A 19,108-nucleotide genomic window follows, 5' to 3' on the forward strand; every position below is an offset into this window, starting at 1 on the left:
ACAAGCGGTGCTTAGCAACCTTAAGGCCCTAGCGCATGCGCAGTCGTCATTTCTGGTGCACTCTGGGATTGCAGAATATTGACATAGCAACCAGGCGGCAGAGCCACCAACTTATCTTCGCCCCGTATTAGTTTTTGCTGTCCCTTTTTGCATTTCGACTACTCGGCTTTGCTCTCGCCTGCCGCCATGAATGGCGCGGTGGTGAAAAAGACCCAGGATACACTGGGGAAAGTGATAAAGAAACCGCCTCTCACGGAGAAACTGCTAACCAAGCCGCCGTTTCGATACCTCCACGACATCTTCAGTGAGGTGAGACTGATATGCTAACACCACGATAATGTTAGCAAGCTGGCGTTTGTTTAACTAGCACCATGAATCTATTGTGCCCATGTTCATTAAAAGGCCAGTGCCAACCGACCTGTGTAAATTCGAACGCAGACAAGTAAGCTGGCTAATACATCAACATTAGCATGAACTAAGCTAACCAAGTAACTTAGCTAACATTAACTTCGCAGTTATAACGTTTCTGTCTCCGTAGCTTTTATAAAGCCGTCAATGTATCTGTCATCATACGGATACGGTTGGTTAAACAGTTAAATCGTTAACGTAAATTATTAACCAAAGAACGAGTTGCTAATGTTCATCAGTAATTCACTGTAATGTTGCTGATTAAGTTAATATAGTGGGATAGCTAGCTTACGCTAGTTAGCTAGGTAGCAGAGTCTAGAGCGTTGTTGAGTTGCTAGGCACGACCAGAGCCCCAGCAGGAATCAACAAACCAATTTGACCACTATTAACTAAAGATCATACGATACGATTGTAAGTTGGTTAAATGTATCCGAATCTACGAAGCAGTCACGTTGAGATCAAGACTGCTGAGCAGCTTATCGCAGCTGTTTGATAATACTAAGGGTTAGCTTTACAGTTGTGCTATAATTAATCACTGCTTTTGAAACACTGCAACCATACTTGGATTCTGTTTGTGTGGTTTAAAGCTGCTTGTTACACAAGTGTCAGATAGAATCGGTGTCTCTCTGAGTACTTATGGAATGGCTGAGAGGCATATTGATGGACTAGCTACTCTCAAGTGAAGAGACGGTCAGGTGCAAACTAGGACTTCGATGGGTTATACCATTTGGGAAGTGACAGAGTTAGATAGCATGAAGAAAGTAGTTATTCACGGATAAATGATATAGATAGATATACTTCATGTACATACCCTTATTTATTGGGAAGCCTCACTGAGGGCATATGAGGTTACTTAGTTTTATTACAAACCATCAGTCAATACAAATAAATGATGCAGATACAAAATATATCCTGATCTTTATTATGAAACAGTTTTATCTCAACTACATTTTTCCTAAATAACCTGTCAACTACACACTTAGACTGTCTCGAGTAATGATACTGCAATGTGTCAAGGTTGTGTGTTTAGGACTTCCTTGTCCTTTCTGCCATGGTATCAAAAAGGTGTCAACGCTCTTTATATTAGTATACTGTCAAAGTTTTTAATTCCAGTATAGTGACATCGTTATTAGACACAACAGAACACTTTGACAGTGAAGTGTGAAGCACAGTAAAATCTGTTTCAGTTCTCTGAACAGAACTGAGATCTCATTCCACTGTCCACCTGTTGACTAGTCTAATATTTCACTTTAGATCCATGTATAATTAATCAAGCAAAGTGTGGAGTCATGTGTGACTTCTTTCCCTGTGATTAGCAAGATATTTGACTGCAGGAATGAGCTTTAAAACAACGGAGCTTTCACCTTACATAGCTACTTTAAACTGATGCTGTAGTATGACTGCATTATGATGGTCTACAGTATGTATTTTTAAGTCTTGGGTATAAAACACCTGATATTGTAAATTACCACTTAGTTTGACATGTTTATTTCTCACCACTTTCAGGTGATAAGGACCACAGGTTTTATGAAAGGCCTGTATGGAGAAAATGAAATGAAGTCGGATAATGTTAAGGTAAGTTGACCACACAGGTTAAATTGTTCTTCTAGTAACCTTTGACCTCCTCGCTATTCTTTCACTAAGAGGCTTCTTTTTTATTCATGTGTCTCTGTGCTTCTTTGTGTGAAGAATATAAAATGTAGTTCTAAGCAGCAGTCTCAGTTTTGTATGAGGTCACCACATGGGGCAGTCTGAGGCTGTCGGTGTGTGGGGGTAACCCTACACGCTGCCTATGTGACACAGTGAGTGAGAGGACCTGGCACGACATGACTTAGAGGGCCAGCCAAGGTGTCAGAACTCAAGTCTGCTGTTTGAGAGATGACCCCTGAATCAATAATGGGTAGGAAGATGATCGGCTTTGATAAATGTTTCTGTAGAAACTGGATACCTCACAACAGCAAGTTACTGTAACTGAATAATGTTGATTTGTCATTGTTCGAGGTATGCACAATATATATCAGACGGATCAATTAAGGGCCTGATAATGGCACATTTATATTATCAACTATCATCTGATGATAAAGCTCTCCTGGATAAAAAGAGACGATAATACAAACCCAAATTGCTCTCATTGACTTCTAGCGCAGCATCTACAAACTCTGATACATTAGCTTGCGATATGCACCTTACTCTTTGTTTGTGGATGTTTTTTACAGTTTAAGAGGGAAACAATACAATTCAATACATGTTTGCAAGGGTTCAGAGAGGACAGAAAAAGTCTAGAAGTTTGAACAAACTTCATTGCTCATCACAATTTAACCTTTCTCACCCTGAGGTTTTCAGGAACCACAGGCAATTAACTTCTTGTTGAAAAAACAAAAATGTCAGATAAAGTGTCATACATACAGCGGTCAACACAGGGATGTTACACAGAGTGGCCAGGTGGTTGCATGAGCGACAAGTCCTTATGTTACACAGTTGGCAGACCTTTCAGGTGCAGCAGGCTGATAGACTAGAAGCAACGCTTAGCCAGGCCATTTATTTAGAGTAAGGCGCGTGTGTTTTCCCACAACAAAGCAAGAATTGAATTATAAAGGAGGGGGGAATATTTCTTTCCTTGTTCTGAGGCCATATTTTCTGTTTCTTCCTTCCTGATGCCACACAAAAGCCAACATGTTTTCACCCTTTGAGATCGGAGATTCGATTTGTTCTTGATTTTCTAGATTCTATGTTCAGAAAGCTATTACAACATAAACCCAGGTGATGTGTGGCAAATTATTTTCAAGATTTACATATATCAAATATGATATATTTATATGAATTATATATCATAGTCAGACTTGTGTCAGGACAGATTGGACTAAGGCTTTTAAAACTGTAGCACATTAGGAACAACTTGTGTTGAACTCAGCAAACTCATCTCACGGGAACTGTGTTGGAAAATAATTCCCATTGGAGTTTTCACAACCACATCCTATCTCTTCTCTCTCCTGTGCACTCTCCTTTTCATCACAGCACCTTATTTTTTCTTTCTAGGATAAAGACGCTAAGATAGTCTTCCTCCAGAAAGCAATAGATGTTGTGATGCTGGTGAGTGGCGAGCCCCTCGCGGCAAAGCCGGCGCGCATTGTTGCTGGCCATGAACCTGAGAAAACCAATGAGCTGCTGCAGGCCATTGCCAAGTGCTGCCTCAACAAGGTATGTGTTGTTTGGACACACACACACAGACACACACACACAGACACACACACACACTCACACACACTCTGAAAAGCTAAATGGTAAATTGAAAACACTCACTCTTAGATACTTCAATGTCTCCAGTTCATTCATTTATCATATTTTCTGTTTCCCTGTTGGAGAAACAAATAAAGTTATGGCACTGCATTAAAAAGAAATTCAGTGTTCGTTTTTTTTCCAAGTCAAAATGTGATACTCTTGGGAAAACTGTCTAGCTACCTCGGGGAGTACTTTGAAACACTTTAATTGAACCCTGGAGTTGGAGTGTAAACATATGATGCCTGGGGGATAGATGTTCTTTAAACAGTCATTTCATATCATGTCATTAAGACAACTCCTGGCAATATAAAATGTGTTCCTCTCAGATGTTATTCTGTATTTCCTTGAGATGTCTTCACAACAGTAATAGAAATAGCTCTGAATCTAAATTTAATTCGACAAGTCGACTGGTCAAACACATGCTTCCTGCTTGCTGTTAAATCCAAATAAATGCCAAAATTGAAATTTGTTGCTGAGCTTTTGGGCTTTTCCTTCCCTTTTTAGATATTGTATCCATCTATTTAATGTGAAGATGTGTGTTTGTTATGTGTTCATCACTGGTAAATAAAGCTTTTACAGTGTCGCCTCAGTCTCAGCTGCACTAGTCAACCCTTTTGTTTGTCCTTTCCAAAAAGATGTCAATGTCAGCCGCAGAGTAGCTCTCTTATTACCTGTTAAACTTTGAGTGTTTTGCTTAAGGACTCATTAGAAAATGCTTTCCAACGTCATTTGTACCCAGGCCATCTATTTGAAGGACGCTTATCTGTGCATTCTTTGTGGCAGCTGTGATCACTCACTGGTTTATATTGCTGTATAAAACTGAAAAATTCTCCTACACTTGATCTGCAGATGTCCAGTGAGGATGCAGTTAAGAGAGTGCTTGCAGGAGAAAAGGTGGACATAAAAAACAAGGCCAGCACCTCCAGATCCCAGGACAAAGAAAATAGGGAGGGACGTGAACGTCATCCGGATAAAGAGGTGAGAGATCATAGCCCACTCCGATCACAATTTTTATCACACACTGCTGTTTACTTATCAGCCTTCACCCCTGCAAGCTGCAGCTTTCTTTGAAAATTCAATGAGATGATCATATGATGAGTTTCCCATTATTCAGCCATGGCTGGCATTAAATGGTAACTTTTGAACTATTCCAGGAGAAGAAAAAGATCACAGAGCGCAGCGGGAGCCGGGACCAGAAGGACCCAGACCAGCCCAAAGAGCAGGAGAGCAGACGGAGAGATGGGGAGAAGGAGCCCCACCGTGACAGGGAGCGTTCAGACAAGCTCCCCCGCAGCGACCAGGACCGCCACACCAAAGACCGTGACAAAGACAAAAGCCGCGACCGGGAGCGAGACAAGGATAAAGACAAGGGAAAAACCAAAGACAGGGACAAGGAGAAGGACAGAGAGAGGGAAAAGGACAAGGAGAGAGACAAAGACAGAGAAAAGACAAGAGACAGGGATTCTCACAGAGACCGAGAAAGAGACAAGGAGAAACGACGAGACAAAGAACGAGAGAAAGACAGAGAGAGACAAAAAGAGGGGGAAGAGAGGAACAAAAGTGGAGAGAGTGGCAACAGCAAGGTATGCCGCTCAACCCCACACACATTTTAAATATTAGCAACAAATGTCATTATTTACATTCTGTGTGTTTGTGCTTAGGCCAGAGTATCAGAGGAACCACAGCAAAAACCAAGCCCCGAAGAGCCGGGCAAAACAGCCAAACCTGTGCCAGCGGTAAGTTTACCTTTTAGCAGAATATTCACACGTAATACAATGTCTATTGTTGGGACCATTTGATTTTCTCTTCTGCATTCATGGTGTGGCAGAGTTTCCTGTATGTTAAATCAGCCAACTTGAGAAAAATAGAATTGGTCACTGATTTTAGATGTTAAATACTCTATGCACCATTTTCGATTCAGTACAGATTTATTTCCTAATGTTGTGCCTCTTATTCTTGCAAGGAACCTGAACCAGTTGAAGAGGTATTCAACCTTGCACAGTCAGTAGAAAAGTAGACCTGTAAATTGCCAACACATTTAGAGACTACTGCTGTGGCATTGGGGGTGGCTGGCTGCTTGATATAGTCCTAGTTTGGGCTATAGTTTATAACAGGTCTTCCTGTTCCTTACAATCTGCATAATAATAAATGTGAAAATGAAGTGCATAGTGTAATGCTGTGTTCTTTGCCCGTGCAGCCTGCAGAAGCAGCTGAGAACCAGGTAAGAATTTACTCAGATTAAAGTATTATCTTATTTCAGCAGAGACGGCTCAAATATCACTTTTGCAATGCTATACCAAAGTCTAGCTCGTGTGTCATGAGACATATTATTGACAAAGGAAATACTGTATGTTTGAGCTCCATAAGTCAGCTGTAAAATGACTAGGGTCACTTACCTTCTTGCTCAGATGTGGGATGCGGTTTAAATGTTGGTTTGACAGGATGTAGTTAAGCTTGAGATGTTCAGTTAGGTTTAAAACCAGCCAGTTTCAACCATAGATTAACATAGATCATGTCAGCAGTTAAAATGGCTTTCTAGGAGAATGTCCAACATATTTCATGTATTATTGATGAGTAATCAGCAATCGATTGTTAAGGAAGCCAACTATCAATTAAAGAAATAACCTAAAATTTCTATCCTTTTTCACAACAAGTACAACAATCTATTAAGTTCAGAAAATTACAACACTTTACTGAAATGCAGCCTTCAAAACCAGGGAAAGACACTACTTCCAATTATGCAAAGTCAAGCATACTAAAGAATGAATGAATGAAGGATAGTAAGCACAACAATGAGTCGTACATGATAAATAGTGATCTGTTGCTTTTCAGTGCTTATTGTCTTAAAGTTTTGTCTTTTTCTTCTTGTTCCTCCTCCTCCCACAGGCTGATAGTCCAGCTAGAATACCTCGGCCTTCATCCGCCAAAGGGCAAAGGAGAAGACCCAAACTTGGGGGTCAAGGTAATTTCCCCCTTTCCCTGAACACCCTGTTTTAATTATCTATACCAATGAGGCATATCTTACATAGTTAATGCACATGTCTTAAATAGCTGCACTTCAATTATTCACAGAAGGGCTTTTTCAGTACGTCCAAATTGATTTTACTGTTGACTGCTTTCTATTTACAATCCACCTGCTCAATAAAATGACTAGTTTCCTTTAGTGGGAGGTAGGAGTGACTCATCAGGATCACTGTTGGAAGACACAATAAAAGTTTTCCAAGAAGAAGATATATGGCCTAATTTTTAATCAGTTTGTCATACTTGACATGTTTCATAAGTTTCATAATTGTGACAGGAAAATAATGATGCCTTGTTTTTTTCTGCTCTCAACAGACGAATCTGACAGCGAGGGAGGTAAGTGTTCCCTGTCTCATCTCTCCTGTGCAGTTGCATTGGAAAAGAATACAAAGGTTTTAAACATTCACGCAAACATTTTTCATGTGGAAACGAGGACAACATGTCAGGAGAGTTGATGCGCTCGATCTAAATGCATTTGAAGAATGTTATGATCAGCTTCAATAATGCAGAGGGAGAGCGTTGAAATCTATCACGCCCATAAATAAAAAAAGCAACCCATATTTGGTTATGACACTTAACTTGGTTCCCTACTACCGCTGTGCTGAAAGCACAAGGCATGAAATCAATGATCTTCTTATCTGACTCAAAGAATTGCCCCAAAATGTCAGAATGCTCCTTCTGCTCCAGGCTCCATGTTGAGTCACAGAGGGAGTGCAATCTGTCATTGAGTGACATACCCAGTGATTAAAGGCAGAGATATTCATTGTTAATATTTCCAAGCAAGTCAGTCTGGTTTATTTATAAAGCCCAGTATCGGATACAATGCATCAATGGGCTTTAAAGACCTATAATGGCAACAATTCGCAACCCAGCCCAAACTCCTGGAAAACAAAGAAAACCTTTTCAAAGAAACCCTCAGCACAGATGAAAAAAAGAAAAAAGGAAGGACTCTCAGGAGAGACAACAAAGAGACACAAAGATATTAGCAGAAATAATCAGAAAGTTATCAACAGCTGAAATTCTAGAAAGTCCAGAATAAAAAAACAAACATTTAAGCATCCAATAGCTGGTCTTCACACCAACCCCATTTCCACTGCTGATATCTTGAATAACCTGGAGGTGAGGTTATATGGCTGAATTAACCTGTCAGTGTTTAAAATAGCTGTAGCTTTGTTAAGAACATTGGAATGTAGTAGCTATAAAGGTGTGTTAAATGTCAGCATCCATCATGCAAAGCACAGGTACACTCCTTGCTATATTAAACTGAGCTAACTGCAAGTCGCTGTTTTTCCTGTCACAGACGGAGATGCTCTGTTGGCTCAGAGACCTTCCCCACAGGAAAATGGAGTTGCTTCAGGCTCCTCAGTACCATCAGATGTGGCCTCCAGGTCTGTATAGTCACACTGAACTTCACTCATTTTGTCACTCGGAGTAAACACTTTAATCAAACATTACTTCTTACTTACAAAAACACAGCTCCCGTTTATCGCCAGTTAAAACATCTCATGTCCGCTGCTGCTCTTACATCTGTCACAACTGTACAAACACGTGAACGTTTTCCAGGCTGGACACAAGATAATTAAAATATTAATAAATAAAATGTAATATTGTGCAATGGTCATTTAATTAGTAGTTTTATAACATTGATGACTCTTTTGTAAAGAATGCTTATATGTTGATTCAGTCATGTGGTAATTCTTGTGGGTGTATTGCATTGCATTGTGTCGTATTACCTAAATTATTTACTTAACATTTTGGGTAGTTTTGCTTTTGAAACTTTAGTTTGTTCCTAGGCCTGATCCAGGATCAGTTCTGGTACATTGCACAGCTGAATTGCCTTTACTTTTGATAATTACCCATGTTTTGTTCTTAAGCTGACTAATCGGTTATGATTGATTGTCTGGAAAGCTGTGTTATATCAGTTATACTCATAACATTGTTGTGAATGTTTATTGTTCCAAGCAACGGTCATCATCTGAAAATCTGAATGAGTCAGCGAAACTGTCATGAAGTGGACTTTTGGCAAATCCCAGAGAGCAATTAACAGAGAATTTGGCATATAAAAGAAGTCAAGAAGAAAACATTGCTTGTGAAATAAAAAGGAAATGACTTGTGCAAATACAAATATTTTAGGTCTGAAAACATTAATTTAAGAGTTTATTTAAGTTACATGCATAATCTCTTCATCCTACACCAGGCGAATACCACGGCCCGGCAGTGCTCGCCCAGCACCTCCTCGAGTCAAGAGACAGGAAAGTGGCACTGACGTGGCCCCAGCTGAGAGGTGACTTCACCACACAAACTCACTTATTTCATAAGTCTCACTTTTACTGGCAAGGATGAAGACCTCCTTTTTTTGTGAATATATGTTTTGTTCCTGCCAGTAGGAGAGATGAAGCACTACTCATATTATTAAATCAAAGGCAGTGAACATGCTGAATGAACTCACAGAGAACTAATAATGGAGCAGGTCTAACCAGTCCACAATTATATTTTTTAATAAAGGTGTTGTCAGGCTGCCACATCTCACGTCATCCTGTTTGCACATCTTTCAGGCTGTCCAGTGCCAAGCCCTCAGCTCCAGTCATCATGGATGGTAAGAGACTGTCTGAAGATGAGGAGGATGAAGATGAGCAATTTGTCGTCGAGGAGGCTGTTCCTCCTCCTTCAGATGCTCCTGAAATGGAGATGGTAATTGACTTGAGCATCAAGTTGTCCAAAAACAGATAACATGAATCCTTGGATAGTTATCGGCTATTTTTTCTATTGCAGGAGCCTGCACGAGAACTGGACAGTGAAGACAAACATGGTACAGCTGACTTTGTTTTGATTTTTCAAGTTTTAAGGATATACGGTCACATTTTCCCTAGATTTTCTTCTTGCTAAATTAAGGAAGCAGATCTTTCACCTTTCCTCTCATTGTTTCTCTCACTGTAGGTGGCCTTGTGAAAAAGATCCTTGAGACCAAGAAAGACTATGAGTTGTCCCCATCCTCCCCCAAATCTAAAGAACAGGTATGTACAGTTGTTGTTGTAGTGCTCTTCTCCACTAGAGGGCAGTATTAGCCCATTACTCTCCTACTGATTTTCATCAGTGACTCAGAGCTCACCATCAACTCTATCAGCCATTCTTTCTGGAAAGTTTGCTCCCCAGGGCAAGTGTTGAAACCACAGTGAAATGCCCACTGCAACGCTGGTTATTATCAAAAGAAAGATATAAACAAATGGAGCGCAGAGGTGTAATTGCACCGCCTTGTAACCACAAAAATGTTCCCCTTCAGTGAAGCTGAAGGGCTAATAACCAGACAAGCAAGTATGGCCCCTAACAGACCACACATACTACACACACATCAAGATGTCTGGAGCAAAATGAGCTTGTTTTCAGGGGCTGCTGCTCAATATCAGCAAAATATGCTTGCATTTTTTGATTACAGACTTCTCTGTTCTGTGTACAGTTTAAGGGTATCTGCCATCTTGGAAACTGGCTTTTAGAGGAGTTATGACTCTTCACACTCCTTCCACAATAAATGAAAGGAGTCAACACATGGGGAAGTTATTCCAGGAAACGGACAACAAGTTTTTCAGTCACTTAAGACCCCCTCCACACGTTTCAAGGCGTGCAATTAAATTCTCAAATGTTTGTCCATGAAAATCCTTAAAATGAAACCTGCTCCTTCCCCCTTCATTAAAAAGACAGAACGTATAAATACGAAAACATTGTTGATTTCACAATTTTAACTGCTGGACAAGAGATGTCTCCTACTTCACTATGAAGTCCTCAGTGTTTGTGCACCAGAGGCTTCCAGTTTCTACATCACACTTGTGTATGCTGAATAATGGACCATGATTGGCTTCCAAGCTATCTGTGATGTCAGAAGTCATGCTTGTAGGCCAGCTTCTTAAAACCAGATTTTGAGCCTGAAAACATCTTTCTATACAGTGAAGTTTCAAACATTCAACTGTGGGAACAAGAAGAAAAACACATTTTGGACTATATGAGGACATTTAGGTATTCAGGACTGCTGTATTTCTGTTAAAACTCTTAATGTCCACAGGTGTCAGGTTCTCTCGAGCGGTTAAATCTTGCTTCTCATATTCTCTTTGATTTGGACATAATAAACAGGCTTTTTCAAGGTGACGCATTGCTGCTGTTGCTCATGCATTCCCCTGTCAGCTTATTTATCGGCCAGAAAGAGAAAGAAACATCTTTCATCATTATTTGTAGTGTGAGTCAGTGTGAAGCTTACAGTTTGGTCTGTACTCCATGGCGTGAGGTGGCGTACGCTGTCTGCTTTGGGTGGTCCTCTTCACCGAAGCGTGCTCTCCCCCAGCATCCCTTCCCTGGCTGACCACCCTGACTCTGATGGATGCACTGTTTTGGCCTGTCACTCATGCAGAAAGGCCCCCGATCCATCCCCTCCTAACTGCGGCCGCAGATATCATCCCTTGTGAAGTTTACCTGAGGTTGTCTCAGTTGAACCACCAGTAAACCTAAGTAGCTTGACAGAATCTGTAATTTAAAGTTAGTTAAATCAAAATACAATCACTACCACCAAGGAGGTTATGATTTCGCCTGTGTCTGTTACTGAATGGATTTCCACAAAACTTGGATGGATGATGGGACTCAAATCAGGATAAAGTGACGAATTCAGGACATTTTTCTACAGTTTTCGGTTATTTCCCAGAGAATAATGCATTGATCGTAATGAAAAAAAAATCAGGCGTATTTGGGAGGCTGGTAACTATGAGTGAGTACAATTTGATGCAGGTCAAAACAGAGTCCGTGTCTAGCAGTTTTAAATGTTTTATTAGGCATTGGATTAGGCTTGATTGATTTAAAACTAGGCAGTTTGGCCATGGCAGAGGTATGCACTCTAATGATTACCACGCTAGACTTATATAGAACTTGGTGCAAAATCAACATTTTTCACGTCTAACCAAACATACATACACAGGTATAACACCGAAAACAGCAGAGCTCTTTGTGTAACACGATGAGCACAGCCTTGTAGAGTTTATCCTAATTTTCTTAATGCAGCCTCCTCAGCTTTCAAACCTTCATTTCAGAGTGTCCTGGTCTGCGCAAAGGAACCGTCCAGCCCTCCATCATTATTGGCCTTGCCTCGTCAGCTGTATAAAGAACTATAATGACTTCCTTCCAGACATGAAAGGGTGGAGAGGTCAGCTTAATGGAGTCGTTTTTTCTTTTCTTTTTTTCTGGTTAATCACGGTGAAACACGCAGGGTCAAAAATGTAAATATTGAGCTTCCTCATTCTATGTGGTGTGACGGGTTTGAAATTTCAGCTGCCGCAATCCATTTTCTTAAACACCAAAGTTTATCAAAACACCGTGTCTGAACGAGTCACAGCGTATCCAACATCATGTCCAGTTCATAAGTGTTGGCCTTTAGACCATTTTGTATATTTGGTCAAAATCCCACCTATATGTTATTATCCCCATTAATTCATGTGCTTTGTCATTTGAATTAATTTTGCTATTGTTAATGCCAGTGACAAGGTGCAGCATGGCTGTGCTGATGTAAATAAAGGGAATTCTCAAACAGTCAGATGATTGTATTTTGCCATGTCCCACCGCAGTGTGTGTGACCGAAGAATTTGCTGTATATTTATGGGGATGACCTTCCTCACGACCCCTCGGCGGTATTGTATATTATTCCAAGATACTTCTCTTTTTATTTAGACAAAATCCGCCCCTTGCAGCAGCTGCGTTTTCATAAGAATTTTTGTGTACTTGTCCCCCCGCTCATTGCTTTACCCCCATCAAATTAGCCTTGATGAAGGTTTGTAATGTATAAATAAACCCTGTGGCATACAAATGGATGGCTGTTGAGTGAGAGTCACGGAGGAGAAGGGCCAGAATACTCTCTGCAGGATTGTCAAGAAAATAAATACTCCTCTCTGCAGACCTCTGTGTCTTCATAAACATCCAGCGTTTTTTGTGGAAACAAGGAAACGGCCCTGTGGCATTCCATTAGTCATATTACTTTTGCAGAAGACATATTGGAATTTGGTCAGGTTTATGAGGCATACCTATCCGAAGCACCTAGAAACTGCTATCAGGCCTCAGCCTCGACATATCAGAAATCATATCAACAAACTCACGAGAATACCTTTATGTCCCCATGAGAATGTGTGAATGATAAACCACCTTTTTAAGACACAGTTTCCATTTTCAGTCACTTCAGTACAGCCAGGGCTCCCTTTTGGAAGTTTCCTTTCAGCCAGCCCAGGGTGGTGATCTCAGTTGTCTCCCCAGTGACCTTGCAACAACATCCTGTAACCTCACTGGCCGTAAGCTTTTCTCTTCACCTCACTGACTCCCAGCTATTTTTATGATCTAGCTGGACTTTTGAATGGCCTTCTATGAAAAATGGCGAGGAAACCCATAAACAACATCCAGAGCCAACTCTCATCCTCCCCTGTCTCCATGACTCACCTCTCAGATCTCCTACTGGAACACATTGTAAAATAACCATCAGGATGTGCAGCAGTGTCTTCAAATGGTCTCCAGTAGCCATTAGAGCTGTTCCCAGAAGCTCCAGAGTTGTTATGTGGGCTTCAGCGATCATCCGTGGTCTTCAGTGGTATAACCATTATAAACTGGACTTGATTCAACTTGATCGTGGGCAATGCAGCTCTAGTGAGAGGATTGTTCTCTCTCATCCTCCTGTCTTGAAGTGAAGCTAATTAATGAACAGTAATGAATGAATAAATAAATGAGATCCACTCGTTATCAACTACTCAACTAGTGTCCAAATGACTGTTTTCCCAGCTAATGATACCCTAGAGGTTGATCTGCTGCTGACAGGTTCCATACATGCTTCCCATTTTTCTTGTCAGAGAATGTTTTCCTCTTGCCCCAGAAAACCCCTGTAAGCAGTCCATAAATAACATTCTTGCACGCTTTCCTAATTAAGTTGATTAGGTGTGTGATGACTGGGTGAGTTTCATTTTGTATTGTACCTTGGAGGGCTATAAACGTCACTTCTTTGAAGTAGATCTAAGCAGAAAGTTTGTTGTCATAAACATAAATGCTGATTAGAACAAGTTTAAAGTATTTATCTCAAAGAGTAACTAAACCCCCAAACCACTTCTTTCAGCTGACGACCAACGTATATGGGTATTTAGTTGTGTTGTTAGTTGGTTCTGGTTCAAATCTTGACATTTTAGTGTGCAATATTTGAATTCTCCATACTGTGTTAAAAATGCATGGCGACTGCCCTCTACTGGGTGGAACGTGGCAATTGAATTTTGCTATCACCTGAACTGGAGGCAGCTTTTTTGCAGTAAAAATTCAAATATTTGTGTCAGAATTTGGAATAACCTGTGATGAAGTGCAATTTACTCAAGTATCAGCCAAAGTAGTGACATTTTTTTGCAACAATTGGCATTTGTTTCCAGCCGTGTCAGAAGATATGTATTAAAGGACAGACCCAGGACATTTTTCTCTCTTTCTTTAACATTGCAATGAGGTAGGTTTTTTTTTTTTTTCGAACACTGTCATTAATTTCTCTGGGAACAATGCATCTGAAATCTGTGTGTAAAATTTGAAGTGGATTCTATTGATAATTTATTCTTCCACAACACATTTGCCATGTTTTGTCGGCCTCATGGTTGGTTGAGTTTGACATTAGATGAGATTTGATTTAAGTAAAGTGCAGTTAGGCCTTGGCAAAGGTATGCACCCTACTGACTGCCATTCTAGTTCCTCTGTTTTGTCTGCAATCCGCTACGTGCTGTAGATACATCTCAATCCACTTCTTATGTCCACCTGCACCACCCAGAGGCTGTATCTTCCCCATTGCCTCCAGCTTTCATCACCGTCTGAGATAATGGGAAAACCTGCTCCCCCCTCCTTCCTCCCCTTTCACCTCCTACTCCTCTGCGGTCACCATGTCTAAATATTGTTCTGTGATCTGGGTGAGAAAAAGGAAAACTAGGAGCACACAGGTCTCGTAGACCCCGACAGAGACCTCCATAAAGCTGTGATTTATATCCACCCGGACAGAGTGCACACGAACCAGGGGTCATGTTTTCACGCCAAGTTTTTTATTTTCCAACAGAGAAGGGGAGGGGCGGTCGAGGTAGCAAGGGGACGGCAAATAGACTGAAGCCATGGGTCCTGTCTGAGCCGTGCAGACCAAACCACAGCCAGGCAGGCCGAATGAGCCGTAGAGTGTTTGTCTAGCTGCAGGGTTCACAGCACCCAGTGGAAAGCCACCCACCTTGTTAGGGGACCGCTGGGCCAAGGCGTTTCAAGCCTCACACTCCTGAACCACCACAAATGGGTAACAAAGAGCGAGGCTGTCAGAAATTTGTACTTGCTTCGCGAAAAGAAATGAAGGCGGAACAATGATGCTTGATGTCATTTCTGCAGTGTGGTCTCGTCCAGTCAAGCTGCCTTCGCAAATTATAATCACTGAGCTGTTTGGTTTGTTTTAAGAGATGGTTCGATAAGGCCAATGCTACACGCTCCGGCTAAGCCGAGCATATGTGGCCGACTAACCGAGCAGGCTCCGTGACAGATTGTGTGTTTTGAAGAGGAAGCTGTCATTTAGTTTACAGTCGCAAACATGATTCCTGCTGCCTCATGAGGGCAGGTGCTCCCATCTGTGGAGCCAAACAGCAGAAATTGGGCCAAGAGTTGAACTTGAAAGGAGGCATAAGTGTAGTAGTTGTTACTCAATACTGTAGTAAAATAACCCCACTGCCACAGCCTGTTACTAAAATAAACAGGACTTTAAGACTGAGAGTGTGGGTGGGGGCTGCGTGTGTCCACTGTATGCTTCGCCTGAACCTCTGCCTGTTTGTGTGTATGTGTGTGTGTGGCTGAGTGCTTTCGCATCACACACACACACACACACACACGAAGCCCAGCTGAGCAAACATCCTTGGGTTTGCTCCCTGCCAAGGGAGGTCCTTCCCTGATACCTTCCCCTTCTTTTTGCCATCGAGGGACTGAGTGTAATTGGGATATAGTGAAACCCCCCCCCTCCCCCAACCGCACACCATACACTGGAGGCCTTCATCAACCAGTCCCCCTACTTTGGCCAACACAATTCAGCCGCACGTTTGATCTTTATATATACAGCTAGGTTGGTAGAATTCCTGCCTAACATTTTTAGCCTTGAAATCCTAAACCACTAAATGCAGCCTTGCTCTGGTTCTGGGCATCTGAGACTTTGCTGGCAAAGGTAGAATTCCTAAAGAGGGTTTATTATGTTTTGGTCTGGGGACACACAAGTGATTTTTGTGTGTGTCCATACAGCTGTTTAATAAAGTGTTCAGTTTCAATCATGCATATGAAACTAACTTGGTTCCTTTCTTAGACTTTGATATGGAAGAACCTGCTCGTGAAATTCAATAAATCAGCCCTCAAGAACCACATCGACGCTCCTCAAACTTTAATTCTTGTTCATAGATCAAAAAATTGAATCCCCTTATCCTCACTCATTATATTCACTTCCAGAACGTGGTGTCTGAAGCAGCGCGGAAGAAAGAGCGGGACATGGTGACACGAGAGATCGAGCGACTCCGCTCCTCAATCCAGACGGTGTGCCGCAGCACTCTTCCTCTGGGTAAGATCATGGATTACATACAAGAGGACATGGACGCCATGCAGGCTGAACTGAACACTTGGCGGCGGGAGAACAAAGAGCACGCACAGGCCCTGCTGCAGGAGCAGAGGTAAGGTTGACACCTACACAACATGCTTTACGTTACGTGTTGAGGAATATAATTTATTGTCAGCACCTGTTAATGTAATGATTCATTTTCTCAGTGCATGGGTGCAACCTTTCTTTTACATGTAGTGATTCCAGTACTTCACATCCACTTTCTGTGACACCTGTGTTAATGTATTTGCTGATCACTGTGGACAATTTCTCGACATATTTTTTAATCTGATTGCATGTAGGCAATTGATCATCCCTTCTCCATTTTGTTTTATGTGCTACAGAGCGACAGACAAGGCAGTGGAGCCTCTCAAGGTAGAGCTAGCTGAGCTGGAGCAGCTGATCAAGGACCAACAGGACAAGATTTGTGCCGTGAGATCCAACATACTGAAGAATGAAGAAAAGATCCAGAAGATGGTGACTGGAATCAACTTCTCCTCCAGAACCTGAAATGAGAACCAAGGTGCACGATGACAAAACTTTGCTAAAAATGCACTGAAGATCTGGGGATGTTTCTCGATCAGAACAATGGTAAGACCATTTTCCATGGAGGTGATCAGGGACGGGACCAAACGCTGCACTTTTAAAGGAGAAGGACCCAGACATGTCGGACTCGGCCAGTCAGATGTTGGTAAATAAAAGCTCAGTTTGATGGTTTGGAGGTCTGACTCACTAATTCTCACATCTGCTGACTGACAGATGAATAAATATCTTCCTGCTCCGCACACTAACCTCCCCCCTGTCTTTGACCCCTTTTCTGTAACGGTGCCTTTGTGGAGTGGGCCGACGTAGAGCTCACGACTTGGAAGTTAGACTAGATAGATGTATTTAATGCTGGATCCACTCATCAAAAGCTCTATATATTTTCAAAAAAGTGCACAAAAGTTTGACTTGCTGTAATCTCAGCAGTCACTGGACCAAAAACTGACAGTAATTTAAAACCGATATCTTTGGGGTTTTTTTTATTAACTTAGTTTTAATTTATGGCCTCACTTCTTATATTCCCTGGTTCTCCAGACTTTGGCCTCTGCTTTACACAGGACGTGCAGTTTGATTGCAGTAGTAAACAGCCTTGTGATCTGGTTCCTTTGATGTTTTCCGTAATGATGATTATTTCCCTAAAAATGAAAAGAAAAAGAAGAAGAAGAAGACTGTTTTGAGCAACCTGTTCCTGTGCTTACAAGAACCTCCTCACATCCTGCAGTCTTTAACGTTATTTCACTGTTCTGTTTTTGAAGCACCGCTGCACTTTGATGAGAGTGATTAGGGGAGGTACCTTCAAGTTGCTTGGTAAAAGCAGTGTTACAGTTCTTTCTTCCATTTGTATAAAACATGACATGGGCACCCCAATTTTCTGTACTTTCAGGGAAATGTGAGCATGTGTCGATTGTTCTTGCAGGATAGCTGCCATCATGGAGGTCCCTCTATTCTCTTCGTACTGTCGGATTTGCCAAAGTGTATCTTTTATTGGATGGTGAAAATGTTTGGTCTGATAGCAACTCTTTGTTTCAGTTCTTTATATAAAAAAAAAAAGTAGTAAGACATTATTTTACACGCTCCTTTTGTGACTTTTAAGAAATGTGCTTTACAGTTGTAGCTAAATATGAAAATAAGAAGCAATATAAGACTGTGGTAGCAGGTTGGATGGTAGATGTGGAAACGTGAGACAGTCCCTGTTTCCCTGAAAATTCCAATAATGCCATCTCACTGTAATCTGTGTGTGAATGAAAGACAAATAACAATACAAGAGCAGACTAGTCAGCCTTCTCAATCCCCTTGCATAGTGGCCTATCTCACCCTGAATGCAAATACAGTTACCATATTTAGGTAGACGTGCCGATGTAGTTTGAAATAGCTGTTACTACTTTTTTAAGTGCAGTTGCTACCTCTGTTAGTTAGGCTACCAGAAGATGTACTGTAGACTGCCAGTGTTGACAGGAGATTATTAAAAAATACTTTCTGTGACAGCCTGGTTGGATCGATGAATGTAATCCACAATTTTGAATTTGTTTTTGTCCAGTTGTGTCGGGTCTAGTTACATTTCTCTGGATACGTGCTGTAGCTTTTTCTGCACAGATCCCCAAAACAAATATTGACTGCCCCAACATGGGTTTCTGCTTCCACTGGCTCTTCATACTGATGGGTCACCAATCTGTGACATTATAAATGTTAGACTGCAATATATTTAATTTAGCTTTCCTCTGCTAAATCTTGTCTGTTTAGGTGGTTGTAGACATGAGCATCAGTGGCTACAGGAAAAAAAAAGACTTAAACTATTATCTTTTTTTTTTTAAAAAAGGGAGCACACTACATTTGTTTAAGGGAAAATATCTTTATTATTGTGTTTGACTTATCTTTTTGATACTCCTCTTAGGATTCACCCTTCAAAACGAACTGTCATTGAATCTGATTTTACTCCATTTTCATCTCAGTATTATACTTAGACCATCAACTATACTGTAACAAATTTGAAAGTCAAATTTAAAACTCTTACAAGCCTGGAAAAGTGAGATCCTGCGTGTTCACATGTTCATATAAAAAAGGTATATTTACACTGTAAACTATTTGTATGATATTCTCTGTTTCTTTTTAAACTGTACATTATGTATATGTGGAGATTGTATCATAGTTCAAATAATTCTATAATTTTGTAGTGGAGTGAAATAAATGGTTACGTTGCAATAAACATTTGACGTTTTGTCCTTG

General features: G+C 41.1%; 1 protein-coding gene across 2 annotated transcripts; it reads left to right on the forward strand.

Annotated features, from left to right (window-relative positions):
• Nucleotides 1–38: 38 nt before the first annotated feature.
• traf3ip1 (TNF receptor-associated factor 3 interacting protein 1) lies at nucleotides 39–19,088 on the forward strand. Of its 2 annotated transcripts, XM_030428783.1 has the most exons (17): nucleotides 39–309; nucleotides 1,915–1,983; nucleotides 3,445–3,606; nucleotides 4,537–4,665; nucleotides 4,842–5,270; nucleotides 5,349–5,423; nucleotides 5,651–5,671; nucleotides 5,885–5,908; nucleotides 6,574–6,649; nucleotides 7,024–7,044; nucleotides 8,009–8,096; nucleotides 8,906–8,992; nucleotides 9,264–9,399; nucleotides 9,481–9,517; nucleotides 9,646–9,722; nucleotides 16,198–16,415; nucleotides 16,687–19,088. In XM_030428783.1, the coding sequence occupies exons 1-17, from the start codon at nucleotides 187–189 to the stop codon at nucleotides 16,850–16,852; spliced, it is 1,938 nt and encodes a 645-aa protein (XP_030284643.1). In that variant the 5' UTR covers nucleotides 39–186; the 3' UTR covers nucleotides 16,853–19,088. The 2 variants fall into 2 exon arrangements, with proteins under 2 accessions (XP_030284643.1, XP_030284644.1); XM_030428784.1 differs by lacking the exon at nucleotides 5,651–5,671 and having other exon boundaries at nucleotides 40–309.
• Nucleotides 19,089–19,108: the final 20 nt, after the last annotated feature.

The sequence above is a fragment of the Sparus aurata genome, chromosome 9 (assembly GCF_900880675.1).
Source record: "Sparus aurata chromosome 9, fSpaAur1.1, whole genome shotgun sequence".
Taxonomy (NCBI): Eukaryota; Metazoa; Chordata; class Actinopteri; order Spariformes; family Sparidae; genus Sparus; species Sparus aurata.

Bases quoted from the DNA above. Each gene is read 5' to 3' on its own strand.
- traf3ip1 (XM_030428783.1), top strand. From the start codon at position 187: ATGAATGGCGCGGTGGTGAAAAAGACCCAGGATACACTGGGGAAAGTG. The intron at 7,045-8,008 runs GTAAGTGTTCCC...TTCCTGTCACAG, and splicing joins CGAATCTGACAGCGAGGGAG to ACGGAGATGCTCTGTTGGCT. The intron at 9,518-9,645 runs GTACAGCTGACT...CTCTCACTGTAG, and splicing joins GGACAGTGAAGACAAACATG to GTGGCCTTGTGAAAAAGATC.